This window comes from Chiloscyllium punctatum, chromosome 38, assembly GCF_047496795.1.
Source record: "Chiloscyllium punctatum isolate Juve2018m chromosome 38, sChiPun1.3, whole genome shotgun sequence".
In the NCBI taxonomy this organism is placed as follows: domain Eukaryota; kingdom Metazoa; phylum Chordata; class Chondrichthyes; order Orectolobiformes; family Hemiscylliidae; genus Chiloscyllium; species Chiloscyllium punctatum.
In genome coordinates, this window is record NC_092776.1 from 56,804,524 (window position 1) to 56,828,434 (window position 23,911).

General features: G+C 40.9%; 1 protein-coding gene across 4 annotated transcripts in view; it reads left to right on the forward strand.

Annotated features, from left to right (window-relative positions):
• The window catches only part of slc22a15 (solute carrier family 22 member 15), a 91,147-nt gene that overhangs the window by 59,770 nt on the left and 7,466 nt on the right, over nt 1–23,911 (forward strand). For 3 of the 4 annotated variants that reach the window (XR_011954707.1, XR_011954708.1, XM_072557952.1), the window contains exons 7-11: nt 2,102–2,242; nt 14,256–14,341; nt 15,609–15,732; nt 17,981–18,053; nt 23,196–23,360. Coding sequence is in view for 2 of the 4 variants with exons in the window: in XM_072557952.1 (XP_072414053.1) it covers nt 2,102–2,242; nt 14,256–14,341; nt 15,609–15,732; nt 17,981–18,053; nt 23,196–23,360 (589 nt within the window). In the remaining 2 variants the exon portion in view is untranslated. The remainder of the gene's footprint in view (nt 1–2,101; nt 2,243–14,255; nt 14,342–15,608; nt 15,733–17,980; nt 18,054–23,195; nt 23,361–23,911) is intronic. The other variant, XM_072557953.1, reaches the window with a different exon arrangement.

The following is a 23,911-nucleotide window of genomic DNA, read 5'->3' on the forward strand; positions in this document are numbered from 1 at the left end:
AAGAAGAGCAGAATTGGACACAATATTTCAAATGTGGTCTAACCAGTGTTTTATAGAGCCACAGCAAAACCTTGCGGCTCTTAAACTTGATCCCCCTGTTAATGAAAGCCAAAACACACTATGCTGCCTTAACAACTCTATCAACTTGGGTGGCAACTTTGAGGGATCCATGTACATGGATCCTGAGATCCCACTGTTCCTCCACACTGCCAAGAATCCTGTTTTTAACCCTATATTCAGCATTCAGATTCAACCTTCCAAAATGATTCACTTCATATTTATCCAAGTTGAACGCTGTCTGTCATTTCTGACCCCAGCTCTGCATCATGTCAATATTATGTTGGCACCTGCAACAGCTCTCGACACTATCTACAACACCACTGACCTTTGTATCATCGGTAAACTGACTAGCCCACCCTTCCACTACTTCATCCAAACCATTTATAAAAACTACCTAGAGTAGAGGCCCAAGAACAGATCCCTGCAGCACACCACTGGTTGACGACCTCCAGGCGGAATACTTTCCATCCACTACAACTCACTGTGTTCTTTCGGCCAGTCAATTCTGTATCCAGACAGCCAAATTTCCCTGTATACTATACCGTCTGACTTTCTGATTGAGCCTACTGTGGGGAACCTTATCAAATGCCTTATTGAAATCCATATACATCACATCCACTGCTTGACCTTCGTCAACTTGTCTCATCCCGTCTTCAAAGAACTCAGTAATGCTTGTGAGGCATGACCTGCCCCTCACAAAGCCATGCTGACTATCTTTAATCAAACTACTTTTTTCCAAATAGTCATAAATCCAATATCTCAGAATCCTTTCCAGTACCTTGCTTACCACAGTATAAGACTGATTGGTTGGTCTGTAGTTCCCAGGAATTTCCCTATTCCCTTTCTTGAACAGAGGAACAACATTCACCTTCCTCCAATCATCTGATACTACTCCCGTGGAGAGTGAGGATGCAGAGATCATCATCAGAGGTGCAGCAATCTCATTCCTTGCTTCCAGTAGGAAACTTGGATATATCTTGTCTGGCCCTAGGGACTTGTCTATCTTGAAGCTTCCCAGAATTTCCAGCACATCCACTTCCTTAATATCAATCTGTCATGGTGTTCTCACTGTCAACAAGGTTCCCCTCTCTCGTGAATACTGAAGCAAAAAACTAATTTAGCGCTTCCCCTATCTCTTCAGACTCCAGGCACAGGTTTCCTTCACTATCCCTATGGCTGATTATCCCTACCCTCTCTCTGATCATTCTCTTATTCCTCATGTACGTGTAGAATGCCTTTGGGTTTTCCCTAATCATTCCCCCTCCTAGCTCTCCTCAGTCCATTTTTGAGTTCTTTCCTAGCTACCCTGTACTCCTTTAAAGCTGTGCCAGATCCTTGCTTCCTCAACCTTAAGTAAACTTCTTTCTTTCTTTTGGGAGAAGATCCTCTGCTCTTGTCATCCAAGGTTCCTTCACCTTACCATTCCTTGTCTATCTCAGTGGGACAAAGTTATTCAATACTTGCAACAGGTGCTCCTTAAATAGCCTCCACATTTCTATTGTGCATTTCCTGTAGAACAGTTCCCATCTTATACTCCACAGCTCCTGTCTAATAGCAGTATAATTTCCCCTCCCCTAATTAAATACCTCCCCATACTGTCTGTTTATATTCGTAACCATGGCTATGGTGAACGTGAGGCAGTTGTGGTCACGTCACCGAAATGCTCTCCCACAGAGAGATATGACACCTGGCCTATCTTGTTGCCTTGCACCAAATCCAATATGGCCTCCCCTCTAGTCGACCTATCTACATATTGAGTCAGGAATCCCTCCTGTGCACACCTGACAAAATCAGTTCCGTCCAGACCATCTGAACTAGGGAGGTCCCAATCAATATTGGGGAAGTTGAAGTCACCAAATAACAACTCTGTTATATCTACACCTTTCCAAGATCTGCTGTCCGATCTGTTCTTCTTTGTCTCTGCTGCTTTTTTGACAGGGGGGTGGTTGGGGTTGGTCCATCAGAAACACCCATTAAAGTCACTGCTCATGTTATTGATTAGGGAAAAAAAATAATTGGCCTCTGTCTGTTCTTTGAATAGGTATGTTTGCAGCCTTGTTTATTATGGCTTAACTTTGAATGCGGGGGATTTGAAAGGCAATCGCTACCTGAACATTGCTTTGTATGGCCTTGTGGAAGTACCAGCGTTCCCCCTCTGCCTCTATTTCATTGATAAATCCTGGTAAGGATTAATTCCTCATCTAGTCTCTGGATGACTAATTGTGGTCTTATATGTAAGTTGGAGGTGATGAATTGCACACTTTCAACAAATCCTGTACAGTCTTGGTAAATATTTGCTGTTTATCCTCTGATGGGTAAAAGCAAGGCCCAGTAGGCTTGAACTCCTTCTGTTAACTCACTGGACTGAATTTTGACAGGGCAGAATCTGAAAGCTTGGTATAGGTGCACAATCCTTTATCCAAAATGCTTGGGACCAGCTGGTTTTCAGAATTCAGAATTTTTCAAATTTCAGAATAAGTGACAATTTGATGGTGAAATGTTTGAAAATCTTACTGAAGAGCAGACTGTGAATACCATGAGCCCTGAGACACGACTGAGGCCTGCCAGTGTTGGCCCCGCCCCCGCATCCAAAAGGTATCTGAGTGACACAAATTGAGTGGGTGTGGAGTTGGGTTAACTGTTTGCATGCCAAACAACCTTGTTAATGAGAAAAATACTTCAGGAAAAGACCTTCGGATTTCAGATAAAGGGTTGTCTACCTGTATTTATTTGAAAGCCAGCACAGTTCACAATCACAGGACGATATGAAAGGATAATGATCTCTGATTGTTTACATCAACTGTTGTATGAAAATAAAACACAGGCTAAGCATCTACCATCTTGTAAGATCAGTATAGGCCATGCGGTGATGAGTAGTAATTTTCCAGGGCAGGTTTTGTAATAAAGCCCATGTTATTATCCAGAATCAACTGGACATCTATTGGTGCTGATTAAATTTATTTCTGCACGGTTCAGCTCAAAATGTGAGCTGTCCATTATATTTCTGGAAGTGTACGCTGTTAACAGGTACTTTGCCTAATGGTCCAACCACCATATGTTTACAGCATGGAAACAGGCCTTTCAGCCCATCTCGTCCTATCAGTGTTTACTTTACCTAATGCGATTTAAGATGGATGACATAAAGGATTGCTGTACTGTCAGAAGTGATATCTTTCCAGAAGAATGTTAAACTAATCTCTTAATGTATGTAGAAGATTCCACTGCAGGGCACTTGTCTTCCTGGCTAATATTTATCCTCTTGACCATCATCTCTGAAGGCATATTGTCTGATGATTATCCCATTTCTGTTTGTGGGAGCTTGCTGTGTGAAAATTGGCTGCAATGTATTCTACAACAATACTTAATCTCCCAAATTGCTTAAATGGCTGTAAAATTCTGTAAGGAAGCCGTAAATTAAAAAAAATGTCATTTGCTTCACTCCACTCTTGAACTTGTAGATTTTTCCTATCTGCAAACCTATACAAATTGGCATCGACAAGGTATTTGGCCGTAGAAGCCATCATAATTGAATACGTTCTCCAATTATCCTGGTAATGAAGCCCTAAATGTAACATAGTTAAAAATCACACAACACCAGGTTATAGTCCAACAGGTTTATTTGGAAGCACTGGCTTCTGGAGTGTTGCGTCTTCATCAGACACAGAACCTATTGCAAAAGATTGCAGTGTCATGCGACGGAAATGATGTACTGAACAAAGCTAGAATGCTGTTCAATTTTTCATCTTTTAGAATGTGTTGCAGGTTTCAGTTCATTAATATGTAAATCCCAGAACTACCTTTAAGTCACATTCTTGAGATAACTTAAGGTTTTATTAAAAAAAAGTGACATCTCCGCTTAGACAATGTATTGAAGGTGTGAGGTTAGACTCTGTATTCCAATCTTTAGTCAGACTGGTTCTGTTTCCAAAGTAGAATTTATAAAATATCGCATTATTGACTCCCTGCAGATTGTGTGTCTTTTGAGCAAAAAAAAGTATCTGCAAATATAATTCTGTAAATGCAAATTCACTCTATAGACTTACATATGTGTGTGTGTTCATGAGATAGTGTGAATGTGTGTATCTTGCAGTAGCACTGTTTAACTATTGATACCATATTATTTGTATGTGACTCAGTGATTTACTAGTTATGTTACAGTTAGAACCATAATAATTTCTTCCAGCTCCTCTAAGTGAGAGGAATGTGTTGCTTATTCAGTGTTTAACATTAAAATTAACAGATTGCCAAAATGCAATTACCCCAGTAAAACATTCACCCCCTAGATGACTCAGCAATCCTGCAACTCTGGCCGTTGTCCATTTCTACCTTGCCTCAGTTTTGAAGGCAGTGCAGCCATTTGAGTCAGGTCTCCAGAAACAACTTTGCTACTCCCTTCTAAAACCCTTCTTGTGCACAATATTGTTACAAAGTAATTGTGGTTCAAAATACATCAATGTTCGTGAAATGGTTAGGAATTTTGCAAGATTATGAAATGTGGGTTTAGATATGTTCTTGCTTTCCTCAAAGTTTGCATTTCTTTTCCGTACTTTTTCAGTTATGGATCTGTGAAGACTTAGAGTGTTAGAAAGTGTTGTATAATTGGAAGTTGTTGTCAGTGTAGTTTATTGTGTTTTACTTGATTCATGTCAGCAGCTTGGAAACCTAAGAGGTGTTGCTGGTCCGGTGTTTGGAACTGCATTGTAATATTCTGGGTTGTTATCAATCATTAAAGTGCAATGCTGAGGAGTGTTTAAAATTCTAAAATAAACAGCTGTATAGCTACTGGCCAGGAAGCCTTTCTAAATTTAGGTTGAAGTCTTAGTACAGCAATGATCTTCAGTGCCACATGGTGGAGCTCCTAAACTATTAGATGCATAAACTGATCTGAGGACCTTTGATAATGTCCAGTTGTAATGAACAAAGCATAACTGATTTCTGCATTGTATAACCATGTGTCACATTATTAAGATGTCGGAGAAATCTTGATTTGTAACAGTCTGTATATTTACCGTCTGGATGAAACAGTGAAGGTGCTGTTACCGCATTCTCTGAAGCTGTTGGGTTTAATTTGCCCCCACGCTGAAATGACACTGATTTTTTGCTGTTTGCTTGCTTGCTGTCAGATTGAGGGAAGATGGACAGCGAGCGGAACCAGGTTTGCTGGTTGCATATGTGATTACTCCAGCTTGGAGAGCAGGGTGATTCTCATCCAGACCCTTGGTCAAACGCTCAAAGGATGAAGAGGGCTGGCGAGGGCCAATACAGGACAGATGTGTCAATCATGAGTGCAGAAATGGTGACAATCTCACCGGCCCCACAGCCAACTGTACAACCTCAACCTCACTCTCCTGAGTACTGCTCTCTAATACTGTGGTCAACCAGAGAGATATGATTGCTTGGCAGCTGCTCTCAATGAATGAGTGTGTTGTGAGGATAGTATCAAATTGAAAGAAAAACACTATGTGCAAAGATGCATGGTAATATGCAATATTGGGAAAGCTTTTTAAAAAAAAAGCCAAAAAAAATAAACAAGGCGGCATGGTGGCTCAGTGGTTAGCACTGCTGCCTCACAGCTCCAAGGTCTCAGGTTCAATTCTAGCCTTGGGTGACTGTCTGTGTGGAGTTTGCGCATTCTCCCCGTGTCTGCATGGGTTTCCTCCAGGTGTTCCGGTTTCCTCCCACAGTCCAAAGATGTGCAGGTCAGGTGAATTGGCCATGCTAAATTGCCCGTAGTGTTAGGTACATTAGTCAGAGGGAAATGGGTCTGGGTGAGTTACTCTTCGGAGGGTCGGTGTGGACTGGTTGGGCCGAAGGGCCTGTTTCCACACTGTAGGGAATCTAATCTAATCTAAAAAAAACTGAGGGGGTAAGCTCGCAAGTAACATTGATACTGATTGTAAAAACATCTTCAAATATAGAACATTGAAGAGAAAGTCCAAAGTGAAAATTGGACCCTTAGAGAATGAGACTGGAGAAATAATGGGGAACCAAGAAATGGCAGAAATGTTGAATAAATACTTTGCGTTGGTCTTCAAGATATTAAGATATTAATAGCATTCCAAAATGCCAAAAAAATCAAAAGGTGGAGAAGAATTGCATACAATAACTACCATGCAAGAAATAGTGCTAGGCAAAGTCATGGAGTTAATGTTCCCTGGACTTGATGGGCTGCATCCTAGGATATTAATGAAAGTAGCTTCAGAGATTGTGGATGATTGGTAATGATCTCCCAGGAATCCTCAGATTCTGAAAAAGTCCCAGAGGATTGGGAAAGTGACAATGTAGCACCTTTTCATAAAAAGGAAGGAGACAAAAAACAGGTAACTAAAAGCCAGTTAGCTTAAGGTCTGCCATTGGAACAATGTTAGAGTCTATTATAAATGATGTAATAAAATAGCATTTAAAAATATATCATATAATCAAGCATAGTCAGCAAGGCTTCATGAAGGGGACATCATGGGATGCAAATTTATCAGAATTCTTTGAAGAGTTAACAATCAGGATAGATCAAGAGGAAATGTTAATGTATTATATTTGGATTTATGGAAGACGGTTTTTGAGGTATTGTGTGTGAGGCTACTTAATCAGAAAAGAACCCTTAGTGTCGAGTTTGTATATTAGCATGAATAGAGTTAACTCATGTACGACAGAGTGGGATAAAGGAGGCATTTTCAAGATAGTGGTTGTAATATTTTTAAATGGTTGCCTAGACCCTAACCTTATTTTCAAGGTAGATGTGAAGTGTGTGTTCTAGAGATATGATGTGACTGGTCAAACTACTCAACGTTAAACAGAACACAATTTATTTAGACACTGTAGTTAAAATACAAACAAAAGAAGGAGGAATTCAGAATAACTTAACTATTGGAAAACTTAACCAAATAATAAATACAATACCTATTCCAAATTAACTAAGAAACAACATAGAGAGATTTCAGAGAAAGTAGCAGCTCGGAATTCTTCACTGAAGCTTGCAATCCTTTGGACCCAAATAGCTTCTGACTGCTGCAACTAAAGAAAACTAGAAAGATTGGTCTGAGAGCTGGCCACTTCTCTTCCATTGTTATAACTTTTAAAAAAAAATCCTGAATTGTTGACTTATGCCATCTCTCGTAGTGACTTTGGCACCTCTGCCTTTACAGCCTTTCTCTCAAAAAATCCAGGACAAAATAACCTTTTTAAAGTGAAAGCATTGTCTCACACCTGTAACTAGTGGAGTGCCACAGGGATCAGAGCTGGAGCAACAATTACTTAGAATTCGTACTAAAGACTTGGATGATGAAAGTGAATGTATTACCACCATGTTTGCATGATACAAAAATAGTTGGGATGGTAATTTGTGAAGATGACACACAGTTTACAGAGGGGAAGAGATGAGTCACATAGGTGGGCAAAGGCTTGGCAGATGGAATATAATGTAGAAAAATGTGGATTTATGCACTTTGGCAGTAGGAATAGAGGAACTGAATACTATTTGAATGGAGGGAAGACTGCTGAAATCTTCAGCACAATGGCATTTGCAGGTCCTCATGTATGATTCACAAATGTAGATTTGGCATATAGGTTCATTAGATAATGTGGAAGACAAACAGAACATTGGCATTTCTTTCAAAGAGAATAGCATGTAAAAATAGGGTACTCTGGGTGACACCATACAAGGCTATTCATATCTAAGGAAAGACATACTGGATTCAGAAATGTTCTAGAGAATGTTTGCTAGACTGAGCCAGGTATAGAGGAATTTTCATATGAGGAGAGGTTGAACAGGTTGGGTTTGTACTCATTTGAGGTCTGCAAATGAGAGGGGACCTTATGGCAACATGCAGGATTGTTAAGGGACTTAAGAGTAGATCCTGAAAGGTTGTTTCATCTTGTTGGAAAGTCTAGAACCTGAGGGCACTATCTCGAGGTCATCCATTAAGACAGAGAGGATGAGTTTTTTTTTGACTGAAGCTAGTGAATCTGTGGAATTCTTTACCACAAGAGGATTAGTCCCTATGCCAGTGCTCATGAGGCTAGAAATAGGAAGATAATACATAAAAGAGCTGGTGTCAGAGGGCAGGTTTCACAAATCTGGATCATTGGGATCTCTTCCAGGCAGGTGGGACCTGACAAGACGGATGGGTTGCTTCTAAACTGGAAAGGCACCAAATCCTCAGGAGGTTTGTCAGTGCCATTCGGGAGAGTTTAATCTCATGTGACAGGGGATTAGAACCAGAACAGTAGGTCAGTGTATTGAGTGATTGAGGAGAAGGTGGACATTAGATGAATAAGTTTTAAGAGGAAGCATAAGTAGGGCTAGTTTAATGAACATGGCAGAACTGGCAGTTTGAAGTGTATTTATTTTAATACAAGGAGTATAACAGGTAAAGCAGATGAGCTTTGAGCCTGGATTAGTTTGTGGACTGCATTGTGGTAGCCATTACAGAAACATGGTTGCAATAAGGACAGGACTGGCAGCTCAAAGTTCCAGGGTTCAGATGTTTCAGGCTTGTTAGGGAAGAATATAAAAGGGATGGGGGAGTTTCATCACTGATTAAGGAGAATGTCATAGCTGTACGAAGAGAGGATAGGACATCATGGAGGGCTTATCCAGCATGGCCATTTGGGTGGAACTTAGGAATAAGAAAGGTGTGGTCGCTATTATGGGGTTACACTATAGGCCTCCCAATAGCCAGAGGAGGTAGAGGAACAGGTATGTTAACAGATCATAGGATGATATCAAAACAACAGTTGCTTTTGTGGGTGATGTTAACTTCCTCGATATTGACTTGGGACTCCCTTAGTGCCAGGGACTTTAATGGTAGACCAGCAAGAGGCTGGAAGAAAAATGTGGTGCTGGAAAAACACAGCAGTCCAGGCAGCATCTGAGGAGCAGGAGAATCGATGTTTCAGGCATAAGCCCTTCTTTATTCCTGAAGAAGGGTTTATGCCCGAAACGTCGATTCTCCTGCTCCTTGGATGCTGCCTGGCCTGCTGTGTTTTTCCAGCACCACATTTTTCAACTCTGGTCTCCAGCATCTGCAGTCCTCACTTCCTCCTAGGAGGCTGGAAGAACACAGCAAGCCAGTCAGCATCAGCAGTTGGAGAAGTCAACAGTTCTGGTGTTACAGATATTTCAACTGCAAAGGGTCCATATTAGACCTTAAATTAGGGAATGAGCCTGACCAGGTGTTTGAAGTTTCAGTTTGTGGAACAGTATTTGTAATTCTGAAAGTTTCAAGATACTCATAGATCACGGTAAGTCCTAGGCTAAAAGTATTAAATTGGATGAAAGCTAATTAGAACAGTATTAGGCAGGAACTGGAAAAATTGATTGGGAGAAACTGTTTGAGGGTAAATCCGTATATGGAAGTTTTTTAAAGACCAGCTAATCAGAATTCAGGACTAGCAAGTTCCTGTGAGGATGAAAGATAAGGATGAAAGGATTCAGGAACCTTGAATGAGAAGAGATGTTGAAAGTTTGGTTAAAAAGGGAAAAGAAGCATATGTAAGGTTTAGGAACTGAAATCAAGCAAAACCTTTGAGTATAAAGGAAGCAGAAGAGAACTTAAACAATTAAACAAAATGTCCTTGGCAAGTAAGGTGAAGGAGAATCTGAAGGCATTTTATGCATATTCTAGGAGCAAAAAGGTAACTAGGGAAATAGCTGGAGGAAGTGGGTGAGGTCCTTAATGGGTACTTTGCATCAGTATTCATCAAGGAGAAGGACATAGATGGTGCTGAGTTTAGAGAGGGATATGTTGATATTCTGGAGAATGTCGATGTTGAGGAGGAGGTGGGTGCTGCTGGGTGTCTTGAAAAATGTTATGGTAGATAAGTTCCCAGGGCCTGATGGGATACTGAAGGAGGCAAGGAAAGAGATTGCTGTACCTTGGCCAAGATCCTTGTATCCTCTTTAGTCACGGGTGAGGCCCCAGAAGATTGGAGAATAGCTAACGTTGTTCCTTTGTTTAAGAAGGCCAGTATGGATAATCCAGGAAGTTATAAACAGGTAAGCCTCATGTCAGCGGTAGGGAAATTATTGGAGAAGATTCTTAGGGACAGAATTTACGCACATTTGAAAAAATATTGGACTTATAGGGGATAGACAGGCTTTATATGCTCAAAGTCTTGTCCCTCAAATTTGACTTTTTTGTGGAAATTGTGAAGATGATTGATGAGGGCAGGGCACTGGATGTTGTCTTTATGGACTTAAGCTGGTCCAGAACATTAAATCGCATGGAATCCATGGTGAGTCAGCAAGTTGGATATAAAATTGGCTTGACCACAGCAGCCAGAGGGTAATTGTGAAGGAGTGTTTTCTGACTATTGGTCTGTGACCAGCAGAGTTCCACAAGAATCAGTACTGGGACCTCTGTAATACCTATAAATGATTTGGATGAAAATGTAGGTGGTGTGGTTACGTTTGTAGATGACACGGAAATTGGTGGCTTTGTGAATAGTGAGGAAACTTATCAAAGCATACAGCAGAATTATAGATCACTTAGAAAATTGGGTGGAGAAATGGCAGATGGAGTTTAATCCGGGCAAGTGTAAAGTGATACATTTTGGGAGATCAAATGCAAGGGAAAGTATACAGTAACTGGCAGGACCCTGAGGAGCATTGATAATGCAGAGGGATCTTGAGAGGCAAGTCCTAGCTCCCTGGAAGTGGCAACACAAATGGATAAGGTGGTAAAGAAGACATATATGGCATGTTTATCTTCCATCAGTTGAGTATAAAACCTGACAGGTTATGTTGCAACTGTGGAAGACTTTAGTTGGGCCACATTTGGAGTATTGTATGTTCTGGTTGCCACACTATAGAAAAGATATGGTGACTTTGGAGAGGGTACAAAAGAGGCTGACCAGTATGATATCTGGATTGGAGTGTATTAGCTGCAAGGGGCAGTCAGAAAAATATGGATTGTTTTCACTAGCGCGTCAGAACCTGAGGGCGATCTGATAAAAGTTTATAAAAGAATGACACATGGTTAGGGTAGATAGTTGGAATCTTTTTCTCAAGGTAGAAATGTCAACTACTCAAGGGCATGCGTTGAAGGTGAGAGGAGAACGTTGTGCCTGTCAACATAGGTCTGTACACAGATTCCATTTTCCAGATCTTGACCCATAAAGCTAGAGCAATGCAACTGAATTTCTAAATACTGCTTAAATGTTAGGAGCAGTTCTGGCTCAACCACACTTTCAATCAGTGAGTGTCTGACTTCCACCACCTCTGAGTTAAAACAATCTGTTTCCACACTGTAAGTAATCTAATCTAATCTAATTTCCTCAACTCTCATCTTAGTCTTCTGTCTCTAGCTGCACTCCTCATTATCATATTATACTTCTGTCAGGTCTCCTCTCAACAAGCCCAGTCCACCCAATCTATCTTCATTACTGAAACTCTCCAGTCCAGGCAGTATCCTGGTAAATCTCCTCTGCACTCTCTCTAGTGTAATCACCAGCTTCCTATAATGTGGTGACCAGAGCTACACTCCTGCTCTGGCCTAACCAGTGTTTTATGCAGTTCCAGTGTAACTTCCCTATTTTATGACCTGGCTAATAAAGACAAGAGTTCCATTTCTTTCTTCATCACCTTATCTACCTGCTCAGCTACCTTCAGGGATCTATGGATGTGAATACCAAAGGCTCTCTGATCTTCAGTACATTCCATTGTCTTAGTGTTCATAGTGTCATTCCTTGCCTTGTTAGCCCTCCCCAGGTGTATTGCCTCACACATTTCCAGGTTGAATACTGTTTGCCACTGCTTTGCCCATCTGACCAGTCCATTGATATCCTGCTGCAGTTTACAGCTATCCTCACTATTTACTGCCTGGCCAATCTTCATTTTATTTGTGAACGTTTTGATCATTGCCTGTACATTCGTGTCCACCACAGACAGCAAAAGGCCCAGCATTGGGCACTGTGGAACCCCACTGGAAATAGTCACAGAAACATCCCTGTATCATCACTCTCTGCTTCCTGTCTCTCATTGAGGTTTGGATTCAATTGGATTCAATGTGCTGCTTTACCTTGGCTCAGATGGACTCTTACTTTCTTGACCAGTCTTTCATAGGGGACCTTATCAAACGGCTTGCTAAAGTCCATCTAAATGAAAGAGGGATGACCATCGTTAACAGTCCTGGTTACCACCTCAAAAGGTTTGATCAGATTTGTCAAACAAGACCCTCCCATAGCAAATCTCTGATGGCGTCCGGTTAATCCATGTCTGTTCAAGTACTGATATATTCTGTTCCTCAGAACTCTTTCTAATCACTACCGTATTACTGAGGTTAAACTGACTGGGCTGTAATTTCCTGGTCTGTACCCTCCTCCATGCTTTTATAATGGACCACATTAGCTTTTCCCCAGTCCTCTGGACCTCAGCTGTGGCTAGAGATGATTTAAAAATGACTTCCAGGCTTTTGATATCTCCTCCCTTGATACGTTTAACAGCCTTGGATACATTTCTTCTCGGTCTGCAGAATTATTCATTTTTAAGGCTGTTAAACATGTCAGTATTTCCTTTCTCTTGTAATGCCTTTTATTATTTCGCACCCTGATGTTTTTAGCACAGAATTAGATTTAAAGGAGAGGGAAATAGGAAGTTAGAGGGAGGGAACTCCAGAGAGAGAGTTCCAGGGGCCTGTTGACACAATTGTCAAGGTCTGAGTGGAGCTAGTGGGGAGGATTCAGAAGGCTGGAGTCAGAGGAATGGAGCATTGTTGGGGAAGAAGGCTATGGCTGGAGCAAGTAATAGAAAGCGGGATGGGTGACGCCTTGGAAGGATGAGAATTTTAGTTTGGTTGCATTGAAGGGCCAGGAGCCAATGTATCTCAGTAACTACAGGGATGGTGGCTGAGAGAGAAATGTGGGCGGGAAAATTCACAGTTTTATAAAAATAATGAGAATAAATTGATAGTAAGAGCATTTTGTAGAGTATACTCAATGGAATGAGTACTCCGAAATACTTTTGTGTGTAAAGCATTCAGTACATTAGAGAGAGGGGGTTGATTTAGCTCAGTTGGCTAGATGGCTAGTTAGCAATACAGAGTGATCCAAATAGCATGGGTTCAATTCCTGCACCAGCTGAAGTGACCATGAAGGACTCTCCTCAACCTTGCCTGAGGTGTGGTGTCCCTCAGGTTGAACCACCACCAGTTGTGTCTCTCTGTAATGAGTGAGCAGCCCGATGGTCTGATAGGACTATGGTGACTTCATCTTATTTTACATAAGAGGTTATGTATGATTTTGCTTACCCTTTTCAAAGAATAACTCTGTCTGAAACACTTAAGGTAGAAAAAGAAGGAATTATATTTACATAAAGTACCTTTCAATGTCTCAGGACATCCCAAAACATTTTACAGGTAATTACATACTTGTGAAATGTCTTAACAATAGAAATGTTGCAGCCAGTTTGTGTACATGGAGATCCCCGAAACAACTCCCAGACAGTCTGCTACAGAGGGATGAATATTGGCCAGAGTGTAGGGCAGAATTTCCCTGCACCCCTTTGAAAGAATGTAATGGGATCTTTTTTCATTGAGACGGCACATGATGCCTTTGCTTTACATCTCATTGAAAGATGACACCTTTGACTGTGCAGCACTCCATTGTGTGTCAACCTGGAATTGGACTCCAAGTCTCTGGAGTAGGACCTGAGCCCATGATCCTTTGCCAGAGATGAAACTGCTACCTAGTGAGCACGTCACTGATTTTAACAATCTAAAGGTTAGAATACTTGGTCTAAGGTTCAGACAGATCTGGTTGGTTTTGTGTTGTATCATGTGGCATTATTTGAACCAATTGTGGTTTGATGTCTGGTACCAAGGACAGGTACACAAGAGCAGTTTCCAGTTTAAATGCTTTATGGAACTCTACAAATATGAGCACAAAAACAGAACTTGCTATAAAAGCTCAGCAGGTGTGGCAACGTCTGGAGTGAAATAAACATGAACGTTTTGGATCCGGTGACCTTCCTTAGGGCGTGAAACGTTAACTCTGATTTCTCTTCTCAGATGCTGCTAGACCTGAGCTTTTTGAACAATTTCTGTTTTTGGTTCTGATTTACAGTGTCCACAGTTCGTTTGTTTTTTTTATTCTGTGAACCTGGGCATGGCTAGCCATTCCAGGAGTTTCTCCATGTAATGTGATTGGATTCCTTATTTTATTATGACACCTAATTCTGTCCTCTCCAACCAAAACCCAAGGTCAGGAAGACGGAAGACAATGACAGCATTCCTGTTATTTGCAGGGCTTGCCTGCATAAGTACCATGTTCTTGCCTAGGCATTTGGGTAAGAAGATCTTTTAAAACAAAATCTCTGTAGTTTAATGCTTATGATAAATATAACATTAAATTGACCTGTTTTTCTTTAGATCTCATTGCTAATGGATTATTCTTGGTGTACCTTCCTGATCTTTAAAGTATTTTTGTACAACGTTGGAAGGTTAATATATCTGAAACAAACACAAAGTATCGGAGAAACTCAGTGGGTTTGGCAGCGTCTGTGGAGAGAATAACAGTGAACGTTTCGAGTCCACTGAACCCTTGTCAAACTGAAAGCATTTGGCAAATAGTGGTTTATGTGCTGATGATGAGTGAGATTGGAGTTGGGGGGTTTATTTAGGTGAAGAATGAGTTAATTTGTTGGAAATGGGGCAGAGAGAGAGAGAAATGGAGAAGCTGCCTAAAGGATAGTTGATGGTAAGCCAGGAGAGAGAGAAAAGTGCTGAATCAGTGTAAATAGAGCAACCCATACAGAACAGAGCCTGGGATGTGGGGCTGGGGTCACAAAAATGGAGAGAGATATTCTAGCTCTGAAATTGTTAAACTCAGTATTGAGTGCTGAGGCCTTTAAAGAACATGGGTGGAAGGTAGAGGTGTTGTTCCTCCAGCTTGCATTGAGCTTTATTAGAGTACTGCAGCAGGCCTGAGATAAATGTTGGCATGGGGACACTGTTGTTTTGAAATGGCAGGCAACTGGAAACTCATTTTTACAAAATAGCAGAGATGTTTCACAAAGCAGTCACCCAGTCTGCCCAGTGTAGAGGAGACCACTGTTTCCATGCTGTCATGTGTCAAACATAAGAACAAGAGCGAAGCATTTGGCTTTTGAGCCAATGGGGTGTTCAGTGATACTACGACCCATTTGTGACCTAACTCCTTATAACCTTTTTTTACCCCATTCAGTGATGGTGAGTTTTGAGAATATTTGTAACTCAGGTTGAGATTCTAGATGTAGGTTTGCTCGCTGAGCTGCAAGGTTCATTTTCAGACGCTTCGTCACCATACTAGGTTACATCTTCAGTCAGCCTCCGGTTGAAGCTTCGTCCAGAGGCTCACTGAAGATGTTACCTAGTATGGTGACGAAATGTCGGAAAATGAACCTTCCAGCTCAGCGAGCAAACCTACATCCAGGACCATTCAGTGATTGCGACCCATTTGTGACCAAACTCCATATAACCTGTTTTAACCCATTCAGTGATACTGTGACTCATTTGTGATTTAACTCCATATAAGCTGTTTTTAATCCATAATCCAAATATATGTTTCTTTCTTAGCAGGCTTTGACATGGGATTCTTGCTGAATGTCACTTCATTAGCACTGTGTGGAAAGTTAGCTGTCAGTGCTGCCTTTAATATTGTCTATGTCTTTACTGCAGAGCTTTACCCAACTGTGATCAGGTAAATATAATTCTATTATGGTGACAACACAAGTTTAGCATATTTTCCGTTGTTATTTGAAAAGAGAAACTTTCATTTATATAGCTCCTTTCATCTATGACTTATATATCAGAGTGTTGAGATTGTTGTTCAGCTAAAACTGAAATTTAAACAACTTCCACCCCAAGCACACAGATTCCACTGGGAACCCTTTCCAGCTGATGCTGGAAAGTGCGTTTCACCTTCTTGCTGAGGAATTGTTCAGGTAACCAGACTCACTTGAGGAAATGGGACGAGTTGCATAACTGATAGTTGTAAAAGTAGCTGACCGAGGTGATGCTCTGGTTCTCAAGTATTTTTGCCTCGTTTCCTATGAGCAGTTTTCAAGCAATAATTTCTGTAAGACAGATTTCACTGAGCGATTTAGAGTCATAGAGATGTACAGCATGGAAACAGGCTCTTCGGTTCAACACGTCCATGCCGGCCAGCACCCGGCCCATATCCCTCCAAACCCTTCCTATTCATATACCCATCAAACAACAAACACATTAAATTGTAAAGTAGAAATGCAGGAATTCAAAATGAGAAAGTGTCCCACCATACAAACTCTTACATTCCCTCTTCAAGGACTCTTAAATGTCTCTTAAATGTTGCAATTTTACCAGCCTCCACCACTTCTTGTGGCAGCTCATTCCATACACATACCACCCTCTGTGTGAAACGTTTGCCCCTTAGGTCTCTTTTATATCCTTCCCCTCTCACCCCAAACCTATGCCCTCTAGTTCGGGACTCCTCGACCCCAGGGAAAAGACTTTGTCTATTTATCCTATCTACGCCCCTCATAATTTTGTGAACCTCTATGAGGTCATCCCTCAGCCTCTGATGCTCCAGGGAAAACAGCCCCAGCCTGTTCAGACTCTCCCTGTAGCTCAAACCCTCCAACCCTGGCAACATCCTTGTAAATCTTTTCTGAACCCTTTCAAGTTTCATAACATCTTTCCAATAGGAAGGAGACCAGAATTGCCTACAATAATCCAACAGTGGCCTAACCAATGTCCTGTACAGCCCCAACATGACCTCCCAATTCTTGTACTCAATACTCTGTCCAATAAAAGAAAACATACCAAACGCTGTCTTCACTATCCTATCTACCTGTGACTCCACTTTCAAGGAGCTATGAACCTGCACTCCAAGGTCTCTTTGTTCAGCAACTCTCTCTAGAACTTTACCATTAAGTGTATAAGTCGTGCTAAGGTTTGCTTTCCCAAAATGCAGCACCTCGCATAGTTCCCTGGCTTGTCCTTATACCACCCTTCTTAAACAGTGGCACCACGTTAGCCAACCTCCAGTTTTCCGGCACCTCACCTGTGACTATCGATGATACAGATATCTCAGCAAGAGGCCCAGCAATCACTTCTCTAGCTTCTCACAGAGATCTCGGGTACACCTAATCAGGTCCTGGGGATTTGTCCACCTTTACCCATTTCAAGACATCCAGCACTTCCTCCTCTGTAATATGGACATTCTGCAAGATGTCACCATCTATTTCCCTACAGTCTATATCTTCCATATCCTTTTCCACAATAAATACTGATGCAAAATACTCATTTCATACCTCCCCCATTTTCTGCGGCTCCCCATAATGGCCGGCTTGTTGTTCTTTGATGGGCCCTATTCTCTCCCTAGTTACCCTTTTGTCCTTAATGTATTTGTAAAAACTTCTTTTTCAAAATCCGATTCATCCAGATTGTTACATTCCAGTTGCCCTTTGGTTGACCTATCCACCTTTATAGTTTCTTGTTTTTGTTTGTGGGAACGACTTGATAAAAGAATTAAATGATGCCAGACTGAGAGTGCAGTAATGCAGGAGGTGTCAGTACAAGTATTGTAAGTACATTGAGTCCTTGAAGAGGGAATGTAAGAGTTTGTATGGTGGGACACTTTCTCATTTTGAATTCCTGCATTTCTACTTTACAATTTAATGTGTTTGTTGTTTGAGGTAGTTGAGTTCACTTCTAGTTCACTTTAGAAGTTAATGTCTAGATGTCTGAAATATGACCCAGGTGTCCGTTTGTAGTAAGAAACATGAATTACTGATCAGATTTCTATCGTGAAATCCTAAAGATGCAAAATTGATGTCTTGCCTCTAGGTTGTAAGTATTTGGCCTCTGGGGAGGGCAGTGCCATCTGATTTATAATTGAACCATGAGCAGTTATAGAGTTTGAGTTTTTAAACCTGCTCTGATCTGATATGGTTTCTTTCACACAGGAATGCTGGATTGGGAATCTGCTCAATGTCATGCAGAGTTGGTGGGATTCTGGCACCGTTTGTTCCCGCGCTGGTTAGTTTCAACCTTTCTATATATGCAGAAGCCTCCTTGAACCTGCATGGTGGCACTTCAGGGTGCTCACTCAGTCATATGAAACTCCTTTTAACATAAGTAGACTCATGCTATTGTGCCCAGTCCTGGCTCCCATACTTTCAGGATGATGTCATGGCTATAAGGATGGTGCAGAAGAGACATACTAGAATGCCACCAGAGATGCAACATTTCAGAAAATTGGAAAATCTACAAAGAAGTTGGCACCGAATTGATTGAAGTGTGATTTGATGAAAGTGTTGGACTTTAGTAGTGTAGATAAGGAAAAATTGTTTCCACCACTGAAGTATTGATAATAAGGAAACACTGACAAACAAAAGAAAAGGGATCATTAAGTGCGTTCTCCAGAGAGTGGTTGTCTTCCACACTCTGCTGAAATGTGAAACCAGATCCCATCGTAAATTTCAAAAGAGGATTGGCTAAATACTGACAAAGGAAAAACGTGCAAGATTACAAGACAGAGGGAGTGGGATAAATTGGCTGGCTCTTTCAAAAAGTGCAGGCATAATGGACCAAATAGCTTCCTGTAAGTTTCTGTGAAATGAAAATAGCAAATATGTGCTTTGTGTTCATATTCATATATGACATCGACCTTGCATGAGGTGCATCACCTGATGTAGTTTTCCTCTTTACTGGAGATCTGTTAAAATTAGGACAAGTTAATTGTTGTGAAGTCTCAAATGGTTTGAATTACTTGCTAACTGGAGGGAACTTTTGGCCCTTGATATACTGAACATTTGAGAGCAGATTTAGTTTATTGTGATCATTTCCACTCAATGTTTAATTCTTTTTAAAGAAGTGCACAGTTTCCTGACTATGTTGTTCATTAATTAGGCAACCATCTCTGAAGGCCCTTTCCCCTCTCAACGATGTGTCCCTGACTAGTATTGTTTGGCAGGAAGCTTCAATTATTTGATAAAAGCTTGTGGATTTCATTCTTACTGGAAAAATAATATTTATTTGTGATCTCTGGCTTAATTAATTTTGTAAAGATCTCTGTTACACCAATATTTCATTGTTGCACTGTTTGAAAAATGTCCTGTTTAAAGCATTAGCATCAGAATTACTTCTATTTATATCTCTCAAAGTGATCTGGTAACCGATATTGTTCAGCTATGACCTTCGTCTTGAAGCAGATGAGAACTTTGTGTTAAAGCAGTAAACATCCATCTGGTATGGGAACAAACTAGGGCAAAGATTTCCACAAAGATTTATTCACAATAATCTAGACAGCAGAGGTGAAGATTATGTTGCCCGTTTACAGACCAGTCCAAACTGGGTGGAAACTGGTTACTATAATTGGTTTTAAATAGATATACTATGACATTATTCCATGGCTGGTGGGTCTTGAACCTGGACCTCCTGGCCCAGAAGTTGGTGCATTACCACTCAGCACAAGACCCTAAACTGGGTTCTATAAATATTTTCAATCAAACATTTTCGACTGTGTTATGACACACCTCCATGGCAAGTGGAATTTGTATCTGACCTTCTGGCCCAGAGGTGGAGCCACTACCAGTGCATTGCAAAACCATTAGATTTCTTGGTTGGACATGCCATGACACACGTATGGGCTAGGGCAATTGAGTCATGAATTTAAACCTTGTGGCCTAGTGGGGAGGGACACATCACAAAGACCTCACCTTTCTTCAATTAGTATCAGCAGGTCTTAATCATAACAAGAGCTTGCTTGTGTCCTCACTCAGCACACAGCATTTGCTGTGTTAACACATTGTAGATGCCCACATTTAGGTTCTATCTGCTCCATTGCTGTGTCATACAACATTAAAAACATCTGTAATTGTCCAGTTATCTCGATTCAGGGACTGTTTAAGAAAGGTGACAGCTTACCACAAAATAATGGACCAAAATACATAACATCTATTGTCAGGAAATTTCTACAGTTTGTAATTGAAGCTAGAGTGACTGAACATCCAAACATTTTCAGCTGATCAGAGAAAGCCAACTGTTTATAAAGGGTAGGTCATGCGAACGAATTTGATTGAATTATTTGAAGAAATTGCCAAAGTAGTGGAAATTCTTGCTTGTGGATGTCAGGTTTGCAGGGAACATTTGTTAAAGTCTCTCCTCAGAACGTACAAGCTAGAGTGAAAGCTCATGGAGTTGGAAGTAAATTATTGACCTGATTAGCTATTGCCAGAGAAATTTAGCCCAATGGATTAGAGACCACAAACAAGAATCGTGGTGAACTTGACAAGTGGTTTATTAAACAAAGCGATATTGTGGAAGAGAAATTGACCAGGCTGACACAGAGTCGAGATTAGAGTGGTGCGGGAAAAGCACAGCAGCGCAGGCAGCATCCGAGGTCAGAGGTAGTTTCTTTACTCAGAGGGTAGTAGGGGTCTGGAACACCTTGCCTGTAACAGTAGTAGACTCGCCAACTTTAAGGGCATTTAAATGATCGTTGGATAAACAAATGGATGATAATGGAATAGTGTAGGATAGATAGGCTTCAGATTGGTTTCACAGGTCAGTGCAATATCGTACCAATCGCAACATTGTACTGCGCTGTAATGTTCTATGTTCTATTTGGCTGAGCATCTGGAGACAGGGTAGGGATAATGGCAAGCTACTGTCATTACAGTCTCTTGACTAGTGACATTCTGCAGCGATCTATGTTGGGGTCTCAAACATTTGTATTAGTTAATGATTTAGATGTTGGGAAATGTACAGAAAATGTAAGCAATCTTGGTGAAAGTGTAAAATTTCAAAGGAGTTGATAGATTAGGTAAAGGATTAAATGTGAAACAAATGTGAGGTCACCAACTTTGGACCTAAAGAGGGTTGAATGACAAAAACTTGTTGGCTCTCATACACTACTCATTAAGATGTCATGATCAGGTTAAAAGGTTGAAGGTTTATATCTGAGCATTAGGATATGAGGGGGTAGAAGTCATGTTTCAATTGTACAGTAACCTGGGGCAGACAATGTCTGGATTGCTGTGACATGAGAACGAGGAGCAGGAGTAGATCAGATGGCCAGTTGGAGCATTTAAAATAGGGGCAGGCAGGGCTAGACCATTTGGTCCTTTCATTCTGCTCCCCCTTTCAGTTTGATCATGACTAATCATCCGACTTCGTACCCTGCCCCTATTTTTACCCCATACTCTTTGATCCCTTTATCCAATAAGAACTGTATTTACGTCCTTTTTGAAAACATTCAGTATTTTGGCCAAAAGCACCTTCTGTGGCAGAGTGTTCCACAGGTTCACCTCTCCTGAATAAATTTTCTCCTCATCTCAGCCCTAAATGGACTACCCTGTACCCTTAAACTATAACCCCTGGTTCTGAACTCATCAGACATTGAGGGAATTCTTCCTGTGTTTACTCTATCTGGTCCTGTTAGTTTTGTAGGTTTCTATGAGATCCCTCTCCCACCTCATTCTCCTAAACTCCAGTGAATCCAGTCTCTCTTTATGCATCACTCCAGCCACCCTAGGAATCAGTCTGGTAATTGCACGTGCAAGCATGGCTGATCTTCTGCTTAGACTTCATTTAGCCACCTCCTTCCAATTATCCCTTTATTCCTTGGGAGATCAACAATCTATCACAGCCTTGAATATATCATCAATTATGGAGTATTAATGAAAGCAAAATACTGCAGCATGGACAGGGTGAATAGCCATGGCCTTTTTTCAGGGTAGGAGAGTCCAAAACTAGAGGGCATTGGTTTAGGGTGAGAGGGGAATGCTTTAAAATGGACGTTAAGCGAAACATTTTCACAGAGGGTGATGCATGTAGGGAATGAGCCACCAGCGGAAGTGGTGGAGGCTGGTACAATTGCAACATTTAAAAGGCATCGGATGAGTATATGAATAGGAAGGATGTAGAGGTGTATGGACCAAATGCTGGCAAATAGGGCCAGATTAATTTTGGATATGTGGTTGGTTTGGATGTGTTAGACCTCAGGATCTGTTTCCGTGCTGTTTAACTCTGATCCTGAGATGCTGGAAATTTGAAATAAAAACAAAATGTCGAAGAAACTCCACAAGCCTGGCAGCATCTGGGGAGAGGGAAGCAGTTAGCATTTCAAGTTTGTGTTGATCTCTTTGGACTTGAAGCATTAACGTTTGTTTCTCACTGCACAGATACTGCCTGAGCTGTTGGATATCTCCAGCACTTTGTTTTTATTAATACAATAATCCTCTGGATGGAAAATTCCAAATATTCACACCTCTCTCAGTGAATATGTTTCATCTCAACTGTGTCCTGAATGACTGAGCTCTCATCCTGAGACTGTTCCCCCATGCTTTTGATTCCCCAGCCAGACTAAAATAACCCCACAGTCCACTCCATCAAGCCTGTTCAGATTTTAGATCACACCTCATTCTTTTAAACTCCAGAACTATTGACCAAATTATCACAGGAATCTAATGAACCTTAACTAAGTAAGTATATTGTTAGATATGGAGACTGGAACTCTCAGCAGTACTGAAGGTATGATTTCATCAGATCTCTTCTCGGGGGGGCTTCCTTACCCTTGTACTCTGATCTCTTATCAATACAGACCAATATATCTGTTACTTTGTTACTTACCTGCAGTAACTGCTCATTTTCTCTTCTGTTCCTTCCATGTCATCAGACTCCACTCCCCAGATACAGGTTTCCATGCAATTGCAAGGAGACTTGCTGTGTTACCTTATCCCCTCTCAATATCCAAAGTCCCAACCTCTCCTGATTGTAACAATGATTTACTTGTACGGCTGACAGTTCAGAATATGTATTGCTATTCATTGTGATTTCCTCTGTATTGGGGAAACCACATGCAGACTGATTAATTGTTTTCCCTGACTTCCATCCCAATTCCTTATCCACGCACCTACTCCTAGTTCCCATTCTACTCCAGAGAGCCCAGTCAAAGTCCTGCCGAAAGGATGGTAGATGTTTGAAATCCTCCTCTTCAAATAGCAGTTAGTGCTAGATCCCTTGACTGTTGGTGGGCAGTAAAGATGGAGATAAGATGTTTGCTTGCAGATCACCCATGATCTTGCTGAATGGAAATTCAGAATGTTCCTATTTTCTTGTCTTTCCTTAGCCTTATTGGTTCAAGCATGCATTGAGGTGAGCATTCTTGTGTTGCAGAAGTCGTTGAATCCATCAATGCCATTTATCGTGTTTGGAATTGCTGGGATGTCAGCAGGATTCCTGGGTCTCCTGCTTCCAGAAACATTAAATAAACCAATTGCAGAGTCAATAGAAGATCTTCACACTCCAACCTACCAGAAGCTTGAAGACAAAAGGAAAAAAGTGAGTTCCATTTTGGTTTGCATTTCTATTTGTTGTAACTTTGGTTCCACATTTCTTTTCTCACTGCCTCGGGATCTAATCGATTGACCATCTTCTCAACACAGTACGGAAGATTGTGGAATTTCAAATGCAAGACCACCCAGCGATTATTGTGATGTTTTGTGATGGTTTAAGAAATGCTATGCTGGAAGTTGGCCTTTCCCATCAAGCCAATGTTACCCCAAATCATCAAATGGTTTTCACTCTGTGTCCATTTTTAAGCAATTTTGAGATGGTTAAAATTTGTATTTGCAGGAACAATACTAAGGTCTGTTTTATAAGTTTTCAAATGCCAAAAAAATTTAGATTCCAAATCTTGTGTACCAATTAAACAGGACAGTTTAATCATAGTGGACTTGATGAGTATTATAAATGCATATTCTTAGTGGTAACTTGTTTTTTAAACTGTATAACTAAAGCTATACAGGTAACTATTGTTAAAGGACAATTATATTCTAACCAAAAACAGAAATTGCTGGAGAAATTCAGGTTTGCCAGCAGCTGTGGAGAGA